Below are 21,239 nucleotides of genomic sequence, written 5' to 3' on the forward strand. Positions count from 1 at the left end.
TACTCTTTACCATGTTGTTTGTTGTAGGGAAATATCCCTTACCAGTGCAGAATAGAAGTTGAGTCACAAATCAAGGTTCAAAGCGTGTCTTTATTGTACAATTACTGGGATCCCAGGGAGACCCCCGTAGCCAGCTCAGAAACAGTGGCTTGGCCACGTTGATCTCAATTAAATCACATCAGCTCTGGATCTTTATAGGGATCCAAAATTCGCGCGGGAACATTTGATTATGCCTTTTTTTACACAATGTATAAAGTGGTCTGTCAGTTTCAAAAGTCCCTAGGAAGTTTCATGGATTAGCATTTGTATGGTGTGTGTTCGTGTTAATGGGATTACTTGGTCCTGCCCCGGTGTCTAAATGCGTTTCCCATTATCATCTTTATGTGTCCCCTTATTTGAATTTGATCCTATTGTCCCGTGTCTGTGTTTCCTGCTTGTGAGATTGAGTGTTAATGTTATCCTGTCTTGTTGGATGTCTGGAGTACTTCATTCTAACCTTTTATTCTTATATCTTGGTTTATCAGATTTTTATGTCTGCCTTGGCCGAATTAGTAATGTTTCAGTGATAGCTTGGTTTTGATAACCCACTCTCTGTCTCGTTTCATAGGGATCTTGATCTTCCTTGGCCAGTTTAAAATGCAGCTATGCGCTGTTGCTAGGCAGATTAGGGATCTTCCGTAGTTTCTGAAATTCGTGAGTCTCTCAGCTGTGCAGGGGGAGACCCGATCGAATATCCATCCGGGGGTGCCCCTCTGCATTGTTGGCCCGTTATGAGTGGTGCCAATTAGTCCAATAAAAATATATTTGATGATACAAATATGGTTTTCTGGAAAATTTCCTCCTTCAGTCCCTCCTCTCGTCCAGGGGGTGCCATTCATGGCTGACCCCCCATGGACGACCTTCAGAGGAACAGTGATTTGTACAGCTGTTGTCCTTGCCGTTGTTCCTCCTCTTCTGGGTCGTTGTTAAGTTCTTGCATCTGGATACTGGCAGTGGGTAGCATTCTTGATGTAATATTTGCACATATCACTTTAATACAGGTTAGGCCAAGGCAGAGTGTGAACAGGATGGCTACTACTAGGATTAATCCCTTCATAATATATGCTCCCCAAACTGTGTTAAACAGCCATCCTAACCACCCATCAGTCCCTGTTAACCCCTGTTTAAAGTTATCCAATTGCTTTTGTATCCCGGACATGGCTGCTGTTATGTTTAGTGTCTCGTCGTGTACGTATGTGATGCATTTTTCCTTGATGATGGTGCATACCCCCCCTTGTCTGGCTAGCTGATAGTCCACCGCATATCTCGTTTGTTGTGTGTATAGTCTGAGTTCTGCGAGTTCTTGGTCAATTGCGCCTAATGCTTGTAGGGTGTTGTTTCCTAAAATGGTCAGTCCACATATGAAGAAGTTCCTATTACTGGCACTGATCACCCCTGCGGCGCCTCCCAGGGATAGTGTCCCCAGAAATCCATATCCTAAAGAAGACCCTAGTGTGACAGGGGCCTGCCAGTCGGAGCAAAATTCTGCGCTGATGGCCCTGGTCACTATGCGTTTCTGGACATGCCCTTCACTTGGGCATGGAACCGTGAGAGGTCTGATTGTCCCTACGGAAAAGAACCTTGGAGGCCTGTCTGTGGCCGTCATATATACATTTTTAAATAAAAACACGTACCCGTCTTTAACCCGATAACATGCATTACCCCGGGGTCGTTTGACCGCATGGCCCCATCTTGTGGAACCTTCCCTCCCCCTGGACTGTCCACTTGATTGTACCTCTTGGTGAGAATCAAATGGATATGTCCCTGAGGCTGAGCTTACGTGGGTGCTGTTGCACTTGCCACACATAAGCTGCCTACCCGCGGTGACTGCAATGCATTTTTGTTGCTTGCAGTCACAAGTGAAGTGTCCTTCCCGGACCCGGCACTCCTGGAGAGCACAATGTGCCTCAGCGCACGAATCATTTTTAGGGACAAAGGCATGCACGCACCCCCATCCCTCTCCCTTAAAACATTGTGGGTAGTTCCCATGTGTCTCCTCCGGTTGGGGTCCCGTCCCCCTTAGAATTCCCGGCTCAGTGAGCTCTACACACCTTCCTTGTATCCCTTGCTTAAAGTACCCAATATGTTCCTTGCAGGGTGCCCCCGATGTGTCAATAGTGAATACCTCTTGTGGGAGCCACCCTGGTGTTGCGATGAATAGGGAGTTTACTGATCGCGCTGAGGGGTAACAAGCGGTCCTATTCCCATAGATCTGGATGTGTGTTTTCAGGAATAGGTTTCCTTCCATGATTGGTGGTTCTGCTCCCCTAACCCCCATATGTTGGAGTGTATTTACAATGGTCAGGGTTATTATCAGATATGTCCCTGTTCCCATATCGCTCTTTTTTTTTTTCAACAGTATTTTACAATTACAGTATATACAGAAAATAAACAGGCAATTAAATTAAAAGTAGTTGGTTCCGACGTCTTGATAGTAGATCTGGTCCTGGTTCCTGTGGAAGTTGAATGAGCAAAACGGTATTTTTTAGTTCATTTGTCCTCATATAGTTTCAATTGGGTCCAGTGTTTCCAGACCCCTTGTCCCCTTATATCTATACAGGCACAGGTATCTCCGCTAATAATGACCTCGTAAGGTCCGTGCCATCTTGGGGCAAATCCTGGTTTTGCAGGAAGCACTTTTGTTAATACCCGGCTCCCGGCTTTTGGGACTTCTGGTAATATTTCTGAGTCCCCCTCTGCGTCGACCTGTGCCTGATTAGAAATTACGGACCGGCGCATCCCCTTCAATTGGGTGCTAAGGTCTCGGATGTATTGTCGGATCCTATCTTTTATCGGACCCACATCTGTCCAGCCTGTAATAATGTTTTCGGGTAAGTGCATTGCTCGCCCGGTCATCAGCTCGTATGGAGTCAAGCCGGTAGTTCGATTTGTGGTCGCCCTAAGCCTCATCAGAACTGCAGGTAGGACTTCTGTCCAATTTCTACCTGAGGATTGCATTGCTTTTGCCATTGTTATTTTTAGAGTCCGATTCATCCTCTCCACCATCCCGGAACTTTGTGGGTGATAGGGGATGTGAAATTTTTGTTTTATTCCTAATAGTTGGCAAATGTTTTTCAGAACCTTTCCTGTGAAATGTGTTCCCTGGTCCGAATCAACTTGAATTGGCATCCCCCATCCATAGCAAGCTTAGTGTGAATTAAATAACACTTTGTACTGGCCTTTTTTGGCTGCAATTGGACATCCATTCATTTGTCTGTAATCTTATCAAAAGACATCGCTTTCCCCATTAAAATCACATGCCATACAGCTCCGATCTTTATATGATGTACTCTTACACTATCTCTAATTTGATCATTTGTTTGCGTGCAAGTGCCGCACCACAGTACTTCACAAAATAATTATGTCTTTATCAATATTCAATATAGTATATGAATATATCATACAAAGTTGGTTAAGGCTTTTCAGGATTTGATGTTATTCTTGTGTCTATATGGCAGTGCTATACTGTATAATAAAAATAATCAAGCGGCAGTTGTATCATACCACTTTACACATCGTACCCGTGATATCCAAACCCTTTTAATTTAAGCCGTTTCTTTTTTTAAACTGAGCTCCAGATCGAAACCCCCGCACTCTAGGAAAAGTAACAGGCGCCGAATCAAAATCAAAGCAGGTACAATACATACCAGTTATTTGATTAGGAACATTTTGGTTTCTTAACTGGCTAGGTTTTAAGCTTTGCAGTGCTTTTATATTTGGCAAACCTTGAACCTTGATGGCTCATGAAATTCCGACGGCAGTACATAATTTTAACTAGTTCAGAATACTAAACTATCTGACGTTCGCAAATCGCGATATTCTGCGATTAATACTGTATTTCACTGACTTGATACACTTTAAACTGATTCATAGACCTCAGTCTTTTGTTCCTGCGTTTCTACCTTTCCACAAAATAACTTATTTTCTTCTCTTAACTCCTCAACTAACTCTTATAATTTCTACTTCAAGACAAAGGAAAGAGCACATGCTTCCTTCCAAGGTTTAAATCCTTTCTTAACATTAAAACAAACAACAACAAAGCATCCACGCAACCACTTTGTTTAAACACACACAGACACACACATGGAAGCTTCCAAAAGTCATTCCACAGTACATCCTTTTTCATTCAAACTTATCATTTCAGACTGGGATGAGTGTAAAACATTCAAAGAGAATACTGAACATTGATTAAGACAATCGCTTTTATTCTTCTTTCTTCCAAACTGTAATTGACTCAAAGCAGAAGTAAATTCAAGAAATCCTATCACTTGAATCTTTACAGTTTTAACACTCTCCCAGCCCCCCTGAGGCTAAACCAAGGTGCAATGTACTGCACCCACTGCCTGTAGCAAACATTCCACAGGAACAAAGAGCTCCCTGCTCTCAATCTAATTACAACAACAACCACCTACATTCGACAAGCTACCAGATCTCACAAACACACTGAAATACAAAAACTAAGATCTCTCCTATCCATCTGCTGCCTTTCCCCTGGCGTAAAAGGCTTATAGGTTGCCTTTGGTTGTGCTAACGTCCCTCCTCTCGTGACTGGCGCTAGATTATAATTGTCTATGTTTTCTTTTGATGCTGGAGTGGCTGTATGTTTCTGCACTGACTCGTATGGGCGCCGAGGGTCCGTTTCCTCTGATCTCTGCGTTATCTCCGCAGTGTGGTTTCTGTATTCTAATTCCCTCACTCTCTCCTGTAATACTTTAATTTGCTCTGTCTCTTTGTGTCTCTCCTCCATAGAGGCATTTACTTCCTCAATTAGTCCAGCTAACTGGGTCACTAATATTACTCCCATTACTTTTGTTTTGTCCCGTTTAACTCCGTCTACCCACTTTCTTTGATCTTCTAAAGTTTGTGATGCGTTCCACCCATTCCGTTTCATCTTTGCAACAATCGCTTCTCTGGCTAACAGATACTTCAAAATGAGAGCTACTGCAGTTTCTCCCTTAACAACGTGGTCTGCCATTTTTCTGTCTAGCAGTCCTGCAACCCCCGTATGCTGGCTGCTACAGTAAAAGTGCCTCAACTCTCTCCCTTATCTCCTGTCACTGATACTGCCCCAGCACCGTCTGTATTGCTGTAGGTTCTCGTAGTGAGGTTCCAGTGGGTCTCTTTCCCCTGGGCTCCCCCAACTATTCCTGACACCTCACGCTTGGACTATTTTGTGTTGTCTTATTGGGATGTGTGCTGGTTGTTTAGTGGGTTTGTCCGCCCCTGTTCCCAGCCCCTCTAAGTACAACGCCTCCCGCTCGGCCACCACCCCCACTAGCAGGGTTGATCCGTTACCCCAAAACCGGGTATCCTGCTATGGGCTGTGGTGTTCCCTACAGACGAACAAGGTTATCAAACTCCGCCCGGGTCCCTAATGGATCCTCCGTCGTCGTGTCTCTTGGTCAGGATGGATCGGGTCCCCTTTTCCTCAACACTTACACACATGTATTCTGTTATCAAAGCCCCTGTTATAGTTAGTAACTGTATCGACTCTGAGGTTGTTCGTCCCTTCAGAGTCAGTGTTGTCACCCGATTTACACTGTCCGTGCCTTGCACCCTGAGTGCCTGTGCCTCTTAGCGCCCGCTTCAAAACCCAACCTTAGCGTGGGAGATTTCTCCTCTTAACGTCCAGTTTAGGGTAGGGCACCTTGAGTCAAGCACTCCCTTGTCCTATTGCCTTGGCACAGACAGTGGTTTCATTTACAATCCTGGGTTAGTTACACCAATTAGTTCTGCATGCGGTACTTATCTTTATATTAGTCTTAATTCCTGTTATCAAATAGCCCAAAACCTGTTATCTTTACCTCTGGTCCTTTACTCCTATTAAAGTTAAAAGTTACTTACCTTCTTCCACGCGGTCGTTCTGACCTGTACCTCTTTAGTGCGGACTTCTGTTTCAATTTAAAAACTTAGGCAAGATTATACAGTTCTACAAGACAACAATACTTAAAACAGACAAACCCTAACCCTTAAAGGTACCTCACTTTGAACGGAGACCTGCACTCGCCTTTGACTGCTCTGGATTTGTATCAGATTCGTTTAAATTTGATTCCGACTTTCAAACTGTGGCCATCAGTCAGAAGTCAGATATCAAATCCTGCCGTGACTACGCCATTTTGTTGTAGGGAAAAATCCCTGACCAGCACAGAATAGAAGCCGAGTCGCAAATCAAGGTTCAAAGCGTGTCTTTATTGTACAATTTACTAGGATCCTAGGGAGACCCCCGTAGCCAGCTCAGAAACAGTGGCTTGGCCACGTTGATCTCAATTAAATCACATCAGCTCTGGATCTTTATAGGGATCCAAAATTCGCGCGGGAACATTTGATTATGCCTTTTTTTACACAATGTATAAAGTGGTCTGTCAGTTTCAAAAGTCCCTAGGAAGTTTCATGGATTAGCATTTGTATGGTGTGTGTTCGTGTTAATGGGATTACTTGGTCCTGCCCCGGTGTCTAAATGCGTTTCCCATTATCATCTTTATGTGTCCCCTTATTTGAATTTGATCCTATTGTCCCGTGTCTGTGTTTCCTGCTTGTGAGATTGAGTGTTAATGTTATCCTGTCTTGTTGGATGTCTGGAGTACTTCATTCTAACCTTTTATTCTTATATCTTGGTTTATCAGATTTTTATGTCTGCCTTGGCCGAATTAGTAATGTTTCAGTGATAGCTTGGTTTTGATAACCCACTCTCTGTCTCGTTTCATAGGGATCTTGATCTTCCTTGGCCAGTTTAAAATGCAGCTATGCGCTGTTGCTAGGCAGATTAGGGATCTTCCGTAGTTTCTGAAATTCGTGAGTCTCTCAGCTGTGCAGGGGGAGACCCGATCGAATATCCATCCGGGGGTGCCCCTCTGCATTGTTGGCCCGTTATGAGTGGTGCCAATTAGTCCAATAAAAATATATTTGATGATACAAATATGGTTTTCTGGAAAATTTCCTCCTTCATTGTTTATCCTAAAATTAATGGCAATGACGGGATCCATCTGTTCCTTTCCAACATCATTTCATGCCAGTTTGAAATGTTCCTCACTCCGGCACTGGTTTGACAACAAACCAAATGAAACTTCTGATCCTGTCTCCAAAGAGTGCTATCTGTCCCCTGAATTAATGAATCGTCTACAAATATCGCTAATCTTCTTCTCCTTCCACCTACTTTTGACAGCTTGCTGCTCCAATGCCGCCATTATTCCTATTCTGCCTATCTGTCTGAATATCCACACTGGTAGCAGGTATATTGTGCCTGTTAGATAGTATCAATTTCCATTGTCGCTATCTAACCTGTGCTTCCCTTAATCTACATACAATTGGTCACAACAACCTTATTCTGAACTTGTACTGCTTTATAACATGTAACCAAAGCCTAGATAAAAGTATATTGTTTCCACCCTTATGAGTCAGAGTGCCTCCAGTTCACAATCCAGCTCAATGATTCTGAGCCAGGGCAATTTGAGATACAGATACCCGCTGCAGATATATTCCTTGGGGCTATATCACAGTCCAAAACCACTCACCTACTGCATTCCAGACAGAAATCCTGCTCTGCTATAACTTAGTATAAATTTTATAATCATCAGAGGTTTGGTTCAGCTTCATTCTACCTGAACAATGGAAGAATTGAGACAAATGTTTCATTCGAGTGGTATCATAAATTCCGAATACAAAGTGTTTAATTGAGAATCTGGAAAGGCATAATTTAAAAATTCTCACATTCAGGATCAGCTACTGTAGTTTGTGTGCCTGTTAACATATTTTAATTGCATTGTTCTCTCAAGGCCAATCAACCTAGGGGAAAATGAAGATGAAAGTAGCAGAGCTGTTCTTGCACAGCTACGTTCTCGCCTTGCAAGAGATTAATACTTAGGCTGAGTATGTAGTTTCTGTCCTTAGCAGTTAATCTGAACTCAGGCATATATTTAACAACAATTAAGAGTCAGATAATTTTGGGGTGAATTTCAGTGGGAGAGGGACTTTCCAAACTTTTCATTATTTACTCCATTTCAACAGTCGGTTCAACATCACAGAAGAGATTCCTGGGCAGTGACTGAAATGCAGATGTTATGGATAGTATTGTAGAAACATGCACATCAATGTCTGAAAAACACCAAATCACCAATGAATAGGGCACTCAGCAGAACACATACCTCCGCCACACAGTGTTAACTCATCATTATTACAATCACGTAGCTCTACCTCGAGGTATTTCCCTGTTTGGTCGATGGTCTGCAACCATAAAGCAGAAATATAAATCTTTTTATTCATAGCTTCCATGTCACCGAGGAGACTTCAGGCCAACCCACATCCAACAACCTGTTGTGAAAACACTGCTCACATTTTTGACAGCTGTGACAAATTTGACCACAGCAGCTGAATGAATTCACATTATAAAGGTCAATTTGCCCTACCTTCCAATGACAATGGATCTCGATCCAAATCCATATTTTCACCAAAAACTAATCTTTCTTGGGCCGTCTCCTATCTGTGAACCAAGTTTCACTGAAATCAGGCCATTGGTTTTTGAGATATGGTTGGGGCGATTTTGAGCCCGCACTCTCTGTCTGCAGGAATGGCGGTGGGTGCTCAAAATCCAGAGAGCGCAATTTGTGCTGTCCAGTTTCTGAGTTCCGATCTTTCCAGCCCCTTGCCAGTGGAGTGGCATGAAACACGTGGTGGGATGGCAGAAAGCTTGTTTTAATACATGAGCATGTCATTAGCAAACACTTTCTCCAGATCTTCCACCCTCACCAGATACACTGGCTCCATTTACAACAAGTTCACCCAGACGTGAACCTGTTGTAGGGTTCTCCCCGGGGCATATAGGTGAGCATAGTCAGAGGACAGAGATATGACAAAGAAGTGGTCCGGCCCTTTAGCACAGGTTGGGACTGCCAGGTTGACACCATGCACACACCAACCTGGCAATGCCAATCAGTGCCATGGGTTGGCCCCATTTGGAACCACATGAGGATTTATTCAGATTAGGTTGTGCGCCAGGAGCGGATTGAGGAGCAGGGGGTGCTCATGATGGCTGTGGGCTGGATGGGTTCTGGCTCCAACATCCCCTTAATTTCTTTTGGCAGGGTGCCGTAAGATCTGTAGAGAAAATCAAACAGTTTCTCTGGAGAGAAACACGCCAGTTTTCCCACCAGAAACAACACTTTGCCATTTTTGCTGCTAATTGAACTAAATGAATATAAGAACATAAGAACATAAGGAATAGGAGCAGGAGTAGGCCATCTCGCCCCTCGAGCATGCCCCGCCATTCAATAAGATCATGGCTGATCTGATAGTGGTTTTGTTCCACTTACCCGCTCGCTCCCCATAACCCTTAATTCCCTTATTGATCAGAAATCTATCTACCTGTGACTTAAACATATTTAACGAGGTAGCCTCCACTGCTTCAATGGGCAGAGAATTCCAGAGATTCACTACCCTCTGAGAGAAGAGGTTCCTCCTCAACTCTGTCCTAAACTGACTCCCTCTTATTTTGAGGCTGTGTCCTCTAGTTCTTGTTTCCTTTCTAAGTGGAAAGAATCTCTATGCCTCTACCCTGTTTAGCCCCTTCATTATCTTATTTGTCTCTATAAGATCTCCCTTCAGCCTTCTAAACTCCAACGAGTACAGGCCCAATCTACTCAATCTCTCCTCATAAGCTAACCCCCACATCTCCGGTATCAACCTGGTGAACCATCTCTGTACTCCCTCCAAGGCCAATATATCCTTCCGCAAATAAGGGGACCAAAAATGCGCACAGCACTCTAGTTGCCGCCTCACCAGTACCTTGTACAATTGCAGCAAGACCTCCCTGCTTTTATACTCCATTCCCTTTGCGATAAAGGCCAACATTCCATTTGCCTACTTGATCACCTGCTGCACCTGCAAACTGAGTTTTTGCGATTCATGCACAAGGACCCCCAGGGCCCTCTGCACAGTAGCATGTTGTAATTTTTCACCATTTAAATGACAGTCCATTTTACTATTATTCCTTCCAAAGTAGATAACCTCACACTTGTCAACGTTATACTCCATCTGCCAGATCCTCGCCCACTCACTTAGCTATTTGTGTCCTCTACCGTGAAGACCGACACAAAAAATTTGTTTAAGGCCTTGGCCATTTCCTCGTTTCCCATTATTAAATCCCCTTTCCCGTCTTCGAAGGGTCCAACATTTACTTTAGCTCCTCTTTTCCTTTTTATATGTTTGTAAAAACTTTTACTATCAGTTTTTATATTTTGTGCTAGTTTAGTTTCATAATCTATCTTTCCTTTCTTTATCGCTTTCTTAGAAGTTCTTTGTTGTTTTTTAAAGCTTTCCCAATCTTCTAATTCCCCACTAGTTTTGGCCATTCTATATGCATCGGTTTTTAATTTAATACTCTCCTTTATTTCCTTTGTTATCCACAGCTGGTTATCCCTTTTCTTACATTCCTTCTTTATCACAGGAATATATTTTTGCTGAGTACTGAGAAAAATCTCCTTAAAAATCCGCCACTGTTGCTCAGCTATCCTACCAACTAGTCTGCGCTCCCAGTCTACATTAGCCAATTCTGCCGTCATCCTATTGTACTCCCCTCTGTTCAAGCAGAGGACACTGGTTTGGGACCCTACTTTCTCACCCTCCATTTGTATTAGAAATTCAACCATATTGTGATCACTCATTCCAAGAGGATCCCTCACAAGAAGATCATTAATTTTACCTGTCTCATTACACAAGACCAGATCCAAAATAGCTCGCTCCCTCGTAGGTTCTGTAACATACTGTTCGAGGAAACTATCCCAACAGCATTCTAAGAACGCTTCCTCAAGTCCACCTCGTCCAACTTGAGTCAACCAATCAATATGCAGGTTAAAATCCCCCATGATTATTGCTGTTCCATTTTTGCACGCATCCATTATTTGCTTGTTTATAGCCCGACCCACCTCAAAGTTATTATTTGGGGGCCTATAGACCACGCCCACCAGTGACTTTCTCCCCTTACTATTCCTTATCTCCACCCACAACAATTCCACATTATGCTCCTTCTAGCCCATATCATCTCTCACGACCGCCCTGATGTTATCTTTAATTAACAGAGCTACCCCACCTCCTTTTCCTTCCTGTCTATCCTTCCAAAATGTCTGATACCCCTGGATATTCAGTTCCCAGTCCTGGTCACCCTGCAACCACGTTTCTGTAATGGCCGCTAGATCATACCCATTTGTACTGATTTGTGCAATCAACTCATTGAATGGTGGAGGGCTGTGTGGACAGGATTCAGTCAAATATTAACAATGGTTAATACATTCCATTTGCCATTGGGCTTCTGAATCGCAAATTATCAAATGTTCTTACTATGTAACACAAAATATTACCTCAATGACCTCAATTTAGCAGAGATTTGTCTGTATCTACATTGTAAATATCATGATTCTCATAAGGGTTCTGGATGTGAACTGGCAGTTCACTAATCCTGCTTTAGTTACAAAGCTGCCACAAAGTGAGTAACATCAAATCACTCACTTGAAGAGGCTCTAACTATGGGAGCGTGGTCCCTTTAAGGGGACAGGTATTTGTGGGTCACGGGACCCTACTGGGGCCTATGTGGGGAAGCGCATGAACTGTCACCCATTGGGTGTTAGGGTGTGGGTCCTGTTAAGAGGGAACCTTTAGTGTGAGCCCGGCAGTCGGTGAAATTAGACCTGTACCTGCATTGAGCTTATTGCATGTAGTTTTACCTTTCCTTCAATAAACCATTGTTGTGATTCAAAGCTTCCTTGTCATGATACCTCATGCTACAACACAAACAGTGGCCCATTAGCTTGTTAATATCCCAGTGCAACCAAGAAAACTCAGTTTGAGCAAAATGTGTACGTCACTTGGAGAAAGAGAGACGCCTGCTGCTGAAAACCAATTAATCCGCCCATCGAATTTTTAAATAAACATTCCTGTCGGTTCAGTTTCTAGTTTGTGTCTAAATAAGAATACGCAGGAGAGAGACGCAACATAAGAGTACATATGACAATAATGCCTTTTGTTTTGTAGTTCCGCCTACAATTAGTGATATCAAGAAACCACGTGAAATTATTGATGGTGAGGAAACCATTCTGCGTTGGGACGTTACTGTGTCCAGACCAGAGGTGATGAACATTGTTACATCTGTGAAAAGGAAAGGGCAGCAGGAAACAAAGAAGCTATTTGACTGGAAAATTTCAGCAGAGCTGTTATCAGGACCAAAGAGAGTAACTCGTCCCCTCAAAAATGTACTGCACTTAAGCGAGAAAGACGATTCCTTCAGTGCTGACACGCCAGAATTTCAACGCAAATCTGATAGATCTTTCTGCATTCCCTGCTCCATTACGCTGCGTCCTGATGTATCCAAGGATGATGGTGCTGAATTAATCATTGAAGTTAAACAGGACGCCAGTGAGGAAACTTGGACGAAAAGCACAGTATTGAAGCTCACAGCAGGTAATTTCTGTATGTTGTACATCACAAAAGCTCATACGATTATGAAAACTTGAATATAAAGAGAAATAAAGAGAGCTTGAAATGCTATTTCCCTTCAATATTATGATGAAATTTAGCAAATCCTACATAGATATGATTTATCAAACGACAGTGTAATAATTTGGTCAGAAGTTATTTACTGGTTCATATCAGCACTGTCGAAGAGGACTTGAGAACAGGAGCTGTACAGGGCCTTGGTGAGACTGCAGCTGGAGTATTGTTTGCAGTTTGGTACTTTATCTAAGAAAGGATATACTTGCCTTTGAGGGAGTTCGGTGAAGGTTCACCAGACTGATTCCTGGGATTGCAGGATTGAGAGAGATTGGGCCGACTGGACCCTTATACACTGGAATTTAGAAGAATGAGAGAGAAACTAATTGAAACGTATAAAATCCTGACAAGTTTGGGCAGACTGGTTGCAGAGATGTTGTTTCTTCTGGCTGGGTCACAATCTCAGGAAAAAGGGTAGGCCATTTAGGACTGAGACATGTGAATTCTCAACCACAGAAGGTTGTGGAGGCCAAGTCGCTGAATGTATTTAAAAAGGAAATGGATAGATTTCCAGATTCTAAAGGAGTCAAGGGGATACAGGGAGAAAGTTAAAATATGTCATTGAGATAGAGGATCAGCCATGATCATGTTGAATGGTGGAGCAGGCTAAAAGGGCCAAATGGCCTACACCTGCTCCTATTGTCTATGTTTCTATGTTTCTGAATCACTCAGTTGAAACCTCTTTTGCAACATTACCGCTGGAATTCTCCAGCCGTTCACAGCCCGCCACCTCTGCAAGCATGGACAGAGAATTTGGAGCTCAGCCAAGTCTCTGTTCACTGCAGCGGAACCAGCGAATCCTGCTGGCATGAAGGGCTGGAAAATCCCAGCCCCCGTCAATACTCCTTGGGGGATTTTGTTAGTTCTCAAATATGTCCACTGCAACATGTGTGGCACAGTAATTATTACAGAAGGCACTATCAGTTAAACGAAGTAATGGCTACATGTAGTAATTAACATCTGCCAAAAGCACAAAAATAAAGTTAATAGATACAAATTTCTACATGTAATCCTTGGCTTCTACTGGTGTTCTCTGTTTGTAATTTACATTTGTTGTGCTGCCTCTGACCTGATCATCGAAAACCAGGTCGTTATCAATGACATACATAGCAACAATCCTGAATCCTGCAGTCACCCCTGGAATCCTTAACAAAGTAAGAAGTTTAACAACACCAGGTTAAAGTTCAACAGGTTTATTTGGTAGCAAAAGCCACACAAGCTTTCGGAGCTCCAAGCCCCTTCTTCAGGTGAGTGGGAATTCTGTTCACAAACAGGGCATATAAAGACACAGACTCAATTTACATGAATAATGGTTGGAATGCGAATACTTAAGTCTTTAAATCCCGAGGCATGGTATATTGGGGAAACTATGCAGACACTGCGACAACGGATGAATGAACACCGCTCGACAATCACCAGGCAAGACTGTTCTCTTCCTGTTGGGGAGCACCTCAGCGGTCACGGGCATTCGGCCTCTGATATTCGGGTATGCGTTCTCCAAGGCGGCCTTCACGACACACGACGGCGCAGAGTCGCTGAGCAGAAACTGATAGCCAAGTTCCGCACACACGAGGACGGCCTCAACCGGGATATTGGTTTCAAGTCACACTATTTGTAACCCCCACAGTTTGCCTGGAGCTGCAGAGATTCACTGGCTGTCTTGTCTGGAGATAATACACATCTTTTTAGCCTGTCTTGATGCCCTCTCCACTCATGTTGTTTGTTTCTTAAAGACTTGATTAGCTGTAAGTATCCTCATTCCAACCATTATTCATGTAAATTGAGCCTGTGTCTTTATATGCGCTGTTTGTGAACAGAATTCCCACTCACTTGAAGAAGGGGCTTGGAGCTCCGAAAGCTTGTGTGGCTTTTGCTACCAAATAAACCTGTTGGACTTTAACCTGGTGTTGTTAAACTTCTTACTGTGTTTACCCCAGTCCAACGCCGGCATCTCCACATCATCCTTAACAAACACAGAACAAACTGAGATGGGCAATCTTATTGCATGCGTACATATATGTAATAACTAAATATATGAACCAAGGACCACGAGTAGGCCATTCTGCCCCTCAAGCCTGCTCCGCCATTTAATGAGATCTGTCTGATCTGATAGCAACCTCAAATCTTCATTCTGCCCACCTACCCCGATGACCTATCACCACCTTGCTTACCAAGAATCTATCCACCTCTGCCTTAAATATTTTCTCTTCATCTCTATTAGGCAGTCCCTGTAGAGTTGAGGATGACTTGCTTGCACACTAAAAATTCATTCTCAGGTGACTATGGAGTTCTATGGTCTTAGTAACAGGTGGGACATATGGTGGTTGGAGGATCTGGTGGTTGGGGTGCATGGATTGCCAGACGCTCCTTTCACTGTCAACACTTGGCTTTAGCTTGCTCTCAGCAATGGAACTTAAGGTGTTCCTTCCTTAATGCTCTTCCTCCACATCGGGGGTTCTTGGATCATGGATTCCCAGGTGTCAATGGGGATGTTGCCATTTTTCAAAGAGCAGATCTTCAAAATATATTCAAAGAATATGCTTCCACCACCTTTTCAGAAAGAGTTCCAAAGACCCACGACCCTCTGTGAGAAAATATTTCATCTCATCTCCATTTTAAATGGGCAACCCCTTCTTTAAAACAGTGACCCGAGCTCTAGATTCTCCCACAAAAGGAAACATCCTCTCCATATCCACCCTGTCAAAGCCCCTCCGGATTTTACATGTTTCATGACATGTATGAATCATAAATGAAACTAGTGGATTCAACATAGCATTAATCTGAATGGAGGTTTCATCACCATCAGGATGTTCCACAATGTGTCTACAGGTCAGGCATTGTGAAGTCGTGACATCCTTTCTCCATTTGTATCATTCCCTGTTCCCTTGCTTTGCTGTCTGTAGAAATTATTCCTGATTGTCATGGGCATTCTTGTAATTTGACAAAGAAAACCTGAGATCAATGCAGTCAAGCTAACTATCAGTCAAGGATTCCAATGCTTTGAGTACTTCCTCTCTTTTTATGATTATTCCATCCAATATCTCAGCGTGTTCTTCCTGGACTACTAAACCTCCATCACCCCTTTCCTTTGCAAATATGGAGACAAAATATTCATTTAAAACCCTTCCCATAGCCTCTGCATCTACACACAAGTTCCCTTCTTCATCCCTGATAGGACCCACCTTTTCTTAAGTAACCTTTTACCTTTAATATATTAGTAAACCATCTTTGGGTTTTCTTTAACTTTACTTGCTGATCTTTTTTCATGCCCTCTCTTTGATTTCCTTATTTCTTTTTAACTTTGTCCCTGCGTCTCCGATATTCATCTAGTCTATCTGCAGAGCTTATTTCTTTGTGCCTGTCGTATAGTTTATTTTTCTGTTTGATCATCCCCTGTATTCTTCTAGACAACCAGGAGGGTCTAGATTTGGCAGGACTACACTTATTTTTGGAGGGGACGTGTCTACTTTGCACATTTAGGATCCCGCCTTTTAGTGCTTCCCACTGGTTTGCCACTGATTTATCCCCTAGCAATGTTGTTCAGCCCACCTCAGCCAAGTCATGGGACCTTGTCAAACGCCTTCCTAAAATCCATGAACACAACATCCACTGCACTACCTTCATCAACCCTTCTTGTCACTTCCATGGCGCAGTGGCCTTATTTTTGTGTTTAACAATAAATACCATTCCTTTTCAGTTGGGCTTCCTGATTGGCCATCCTGATATACTCAACACAATAAACAATAAAGCTGAGTATATTGTAATGTTTATGATCCCTTAGGGTTGCCAAATTAGTAGAATCAATCATGAGAGATAGGATTAACTGTCACATAGAAAGTAATGGACTTGCCAGAAATGGTCAGCATGGATTTGTTAAAGCATGGTCTTGCCTCTCAGATTTGATCGAATTCTTTGAGGAAGTGACAAGAAGTGTTGATGAAGGTAGTGCAGTGAATGCTGTGTACATGGATTGTAGCAAGGCGTTTTGACAAGGTTCCACATGACATATTGGTCAATAAAGTAAAAGCCCTTGGGATACTGGGTAATGTGGAAAACCGGATAAAAAGTTGGCTTCGTAACAGGAAACAAAGGGTAACGGTTGATGAGTGCCCTTGTGAATGGAAAGTTGCTTCAAGTGGTGTTCCAAAGGGCTCGGCGTTGGGGCACTTAACGTGGGATTTTCCGGCCATACTCGCCCCAAGACCGGAAATTCCCGCCCGAGGTCAACGGACCTTTTCATGGTCTACCCCCACCCGCTACAATTCCCATGGCAGGCGGGATGGGAAAATTCCACCCTTACTGTTTTTGTTACATATTACCGATTTGGACGTGAATGCGGGGGGCACAATTAGGAAATTTGCAGATGACACAAAGATTGGCCGAGTAATGGATAGTGTAGAGGATAGCCATAATCTACAAAACGATATATACTTTGATGGAGTGGAGGGTAAAGTGGCAAATAGATTTGAACACAGAGAAGTGTGACATCATGCATTTTGGGAGGTCAAACTGTTATAGAGAATACACGATAATTGGGAATATACTAAGTGGGGTCGATGAAGTAGGAGACCTTGGCGTACAAGTACACAGGTCCCTAAAGGCAGCAGTTCAAATAGACAAGGTTTTAAAGAAGGAATATGGAATGCATTCCTTCATTGGCAGAGGTATAGAATATAAAAGTAAGGAGAAAGGGTGGGATCTTTTGGCCTTGCTCAATCCAAGACCGGAAAATCCCGCCCGAGGTCAATGGACTTTCCCATTGTCTGCCCCGCACCCGCTCCAATTCCGGTGGTGAATGGGGCGGTAGAATTCCGGTGACAATTGAAGTATTGTGTTCAATTCTGGTCATCACATTACAGGATGGATGTAATTGCTCTGGAGAGAGTGCAGAGGAGGTTTACAAGAAAGTTGCCAGAGCCAGAAAAGTGAATCTATGAAGAGAGAGTGGATAGGTTGATGTTATTTTCCTTGAAACAAAGAAGGCTGAGGGGTGACTTGATTGAGGTGACATAAGTATGAAGGGAGGAGAGAGTGAATGCGAGAATTCTAGATCCGGGGGCATAGATTCAGGATAAATGGCAGAAGGTGTATAGGGGACATGAGGAAGAACTTTTTTAAGCTGCCCGAGTTGGTGGTGGAGGCAGAGACCATAAATTCTTTAAAAAAGTACCTGGATCTGCACCTTAAGTGATGTAAGCTACAGGGCTATAGGTCCGGTGCAGGAAGGTTGGATTAGAAAGGGCACCAGGGTGTCCCTGGGTTGGCATGGACAAGATGGACTGAATGGCGTCCTTCTGTGCTGTAACATTTCTATGGTTCTATGGCCTGATTTGAGTGCACCCCTCAAAATGGATGAGAAAGTGAATCAGCTGCAAGTGAGAGCCAAGTAATCATAATTGTTCAAAAAATGTTGTTATTGGATTAGTTCATAACTTGTGTCCAAAGAAGATTGCCTCAGAGAAAGTTGGAACATAAGAGTTTATATCAGCTCCCAAAATGTTCCAAGTAGAGGTAACTTGAACAAGAATTAGAATGATTTACTTGTAATAATGTCACATTCAGGATTCAAATATGATTGATTAAGAGCACTTTTTCCGCTGGCTAATGTGTATTGATTATGTAACTATTTAAGGGCAAGACAAATCCAAAGAAGGTAAAGATGAACCTGGAAGAACAGATTTTGAGAAGACGAACGTTTCTTTTGAAAGAGGTAAATACTATGCCAAGTATATAATTTCCATTCTACATAGAACATAGAACAGTACAGCACAGAACAGGCCCTTCGGCCCACGATGTTGTGCCGAGCTTTGTCTGAAACCCAGATCAAGCTATTTCCTCCTTATCATCCCGAAGTACTCCATGTGCCTATCCAATAGCTTCTTAAATGTTCCTCAAGTTTCTGACTCCACTATCCCTGCAGGCAGTCCATTCCACACCCTAACCACTCTCTGAGTAGAAAACCTACCTCGGACATCCTTCCTATATCTCCCACCATGAACCCTATAGTTATGCCCCCTAGTTACCGCTCCATTCACCCGAGGAAATAGTCTTTGAACGTTCACTCTATCTATCCCCCTCATCATCTTATAAACCTCTATCAAGTCTCCTCTCAACCTCCTCCGCTCCAAAGAGAAAAGCCCAAGTTCCCTCAACCTTTCCTCATAAGACCTACCCTCCAAACCAAGCAGCATCCTGGTAAATCTCCTTTGCACTCTTTCCAGTGTCTCCACATCCTTCTTGTATTGAGGTGACCAGAACTGCACACAATATTCCAAATATGGTCTCACCAAGGTCCTGTACAGTTGCAGCATAACCCCACGGCTCTTAAACTCAAACCCCCTGTTAATGAACACCAACACACTATAGGCCTTCTTCACGGCTCTATCCACTTGAGTGGCAACCTTCAGAGATCTATGGATATGAACCCCAAGATCTCTCTGTTCCTCCACATTCTTCAGAACCCTACCTTTGACCCTGTAATCCACATTTAAATTTGTCCTACCAAAATGAATCACCTCGCATTTGTCAGGGTTAAACTCCATTTGCCATTTTTCAGCCCAGCTCTGCATCCTATCTATATGTCTTTGCAGCCTACAACAGCCCTCCACCTTATCCACTACTCCACCAATTTTGGTGTCATCAGCAAATTTACTGATCCACCCTTCAGCCCCCTCCTCCAAGTCATTTATAAAAATTACAAATAGCAGAGGACCAAGCACTGATCCCTGTGGCACTCCGCTGGTAACCGGTTTCCAGTCCGAAAATTTTCCATCCACCACCACCCTCTGTCTTCTGTTAGATAGCCAGTTACCTATCCAATTGGCCAAACTTCCCTCTATCCCACACATCCTTACTTTCTTCATAAGCCGACCGCAGCCGATTCTTATTGGTAAATCAGTTAAATATTCGATTACAATAGGCATACAGATAATCTCAGGGTGGATTCCAATCAGGGAGCAACTTTCCAAACCTATTATAATCCAGGCTTAAAGTTTCAAAAATCGGTGTAGAAGAGAATGCTGCAAAGTGCCAAAATTTCAGCTGTACTGGAGATAGTCATTGTGTTCAACATTTCATTGCCCAACAATGAGTAAAAAGAATGACAGAATATTCTGGGCTTTTCTGGTGCATTGGCTGAGGGAAAAGCATTTTTATTTTAACCAGAGAGTTAGTTCATCCTTGTAATAGTGTCACCTTTCACTTGCACCTCAGCAGTCAGGTGAATCCTTAGTTTAATTCAAGTTTTAGAAATTGGCAGCTTGAACTCTGTCGCACTTCCCTCAGCTGAACATTGAATCAACACCTGGATTTTACAAAAGGTAAGAACGTTACCAGTTGCAACTGAATAACTGAAGACCCTGTAGATAGATTGGTCTTGGTGCCAGGTTTAAATAAATTTGTCACCAGGGGAAGTACATTCCACTCACCATTACATTATACACTACTGAATATCAAATTACCTCAGAATTTCTTACCAACTATCTGAACATCCTGATATCTTCAACTCAATAAGTGACAAAGCAGGTTACTTTATGTGCATTGGCACAGTAAAGTCTATCATTGATCTATAGTTCATGAATTCTGCAGGGTCAAATCAGCATCACTTACAAAGCTGCGACCAAGATACTCTAACAATCAGCCTATTAATAAAACTATTTTGGAACTAAGAGAACAAAATCATTTTTAGCACAACTCTCATTCTTTTTGGTTGTATCACAGCTTGGTAGGGCTCCTGCTCTGCCCAGCACCGCAAGAAACTACAAAAAGTCGTGAATGTAGCCCAATCCATCACACAAACCAACCTCCCACCCATTGACTCTGTCTACATTTCCCACTGCCTCGGCAAAGCCAGCCAGCATAATTAAGGACCCCACGCACCCCGGGCATTCTCTCTTCCACCTTCTTCCGTCGAGAAAAAAATACAAAAGTCTGAGGTCACGTACCAACCGACTCAAGAACAGCTTCTTCCCTGCTGCCGTCAGACTTTTGAATGGACCGACCTCGCATTATGTTGATCTTTCTCTACACCCTAGCTATGACTGCAACACTACATTCTGCACTCTCTCATTCCCTTCTCTGTGATGGAGGCAAGGTTATTGGGACTAGGACACTGCTTGTGGAATTCCTGCAGTGATCGCCAAGGGTTGAGTTAATTAGCTTCCAACATGCAGAACCATCTTCCATTGTGCCAGATTTGACTAATCAATTGAGAGTTTTCTCCCTGATTCCCATTGACACTAGTTTTGCCAGAGTTCCTTGATACCACACTCTGTCAAATGCTGCCTTAATGTTAAGGACAGTCATTCTCACCTCATCTCTTGATCTGAGTATTTTTTTGTTCATGTTTGGACTGAGGTTGTAATGAGATCAGGAGCTGAGGGCCCTGGCAGAAGTCAAACTGAGTGTCAGTGAGCAGTTCATTGCTGTGTAAGTGTTGCTTCCATCACTTTGCTGATGATCGAGAGCACACTGATGAGAATTGGATTTGTCCTGTTTTTTTGTGAACTGTGCTCCGAAAGCTTGTGCTGCCAAATAAACCTGTTGGACTTCAACCTGGTGTTGTGAGACTTCTTACTTTGTGAACTGGACACGCCTGAGCAATTCTCCACACTGTCCAATAGATGGCAGTGCTGTACTGGAACAGCTTGGCTCAAAGCACAGTTGCT

The 21,239-nt window shown here is 43.1% G+C and overlaps 1 protein-coding gene across 1 annotated transcript in view; it reads left to right on the plus strand.

Annotated features, from left to right (window-relative positions):
* Positions 1-21,239, plus strand: part of LOC144499029 (uncharacterized) — a 55,202-nt gene that overhangs the window by 18,010 nt on the left and 15,953 nt on the right. Inside the window, exons 9-10 of the mRNA XM_078221083.1 lie at positions 12,058-12,483; positions 18,206-18,283. Of these exons, the coding sequence (XP_078077209.1) occupies positions 12,058-12,483; positions 18,206-18,283 (504 nt within the window). The remainder of the gene's footprint in view (positions 1-12,057; positions 12,484-18,205; positions 18,284-21,239) is intronic.

Source organism: Mustelus asterias, chromosome 9 (genome assembly GCF_964213995.1).
Source record: "Mustelus asterias chromosome 9, sMusAst1.hap1.1, whole genome shotgun sequence".
NCBI classification, from domain to species: domain Eukaryota; kingdom Metazoa; phylum Chordata; class Chondrichthyes; order Carcharhiniformes; family Triakidae; genus Mustelus; species Mustelus asterias.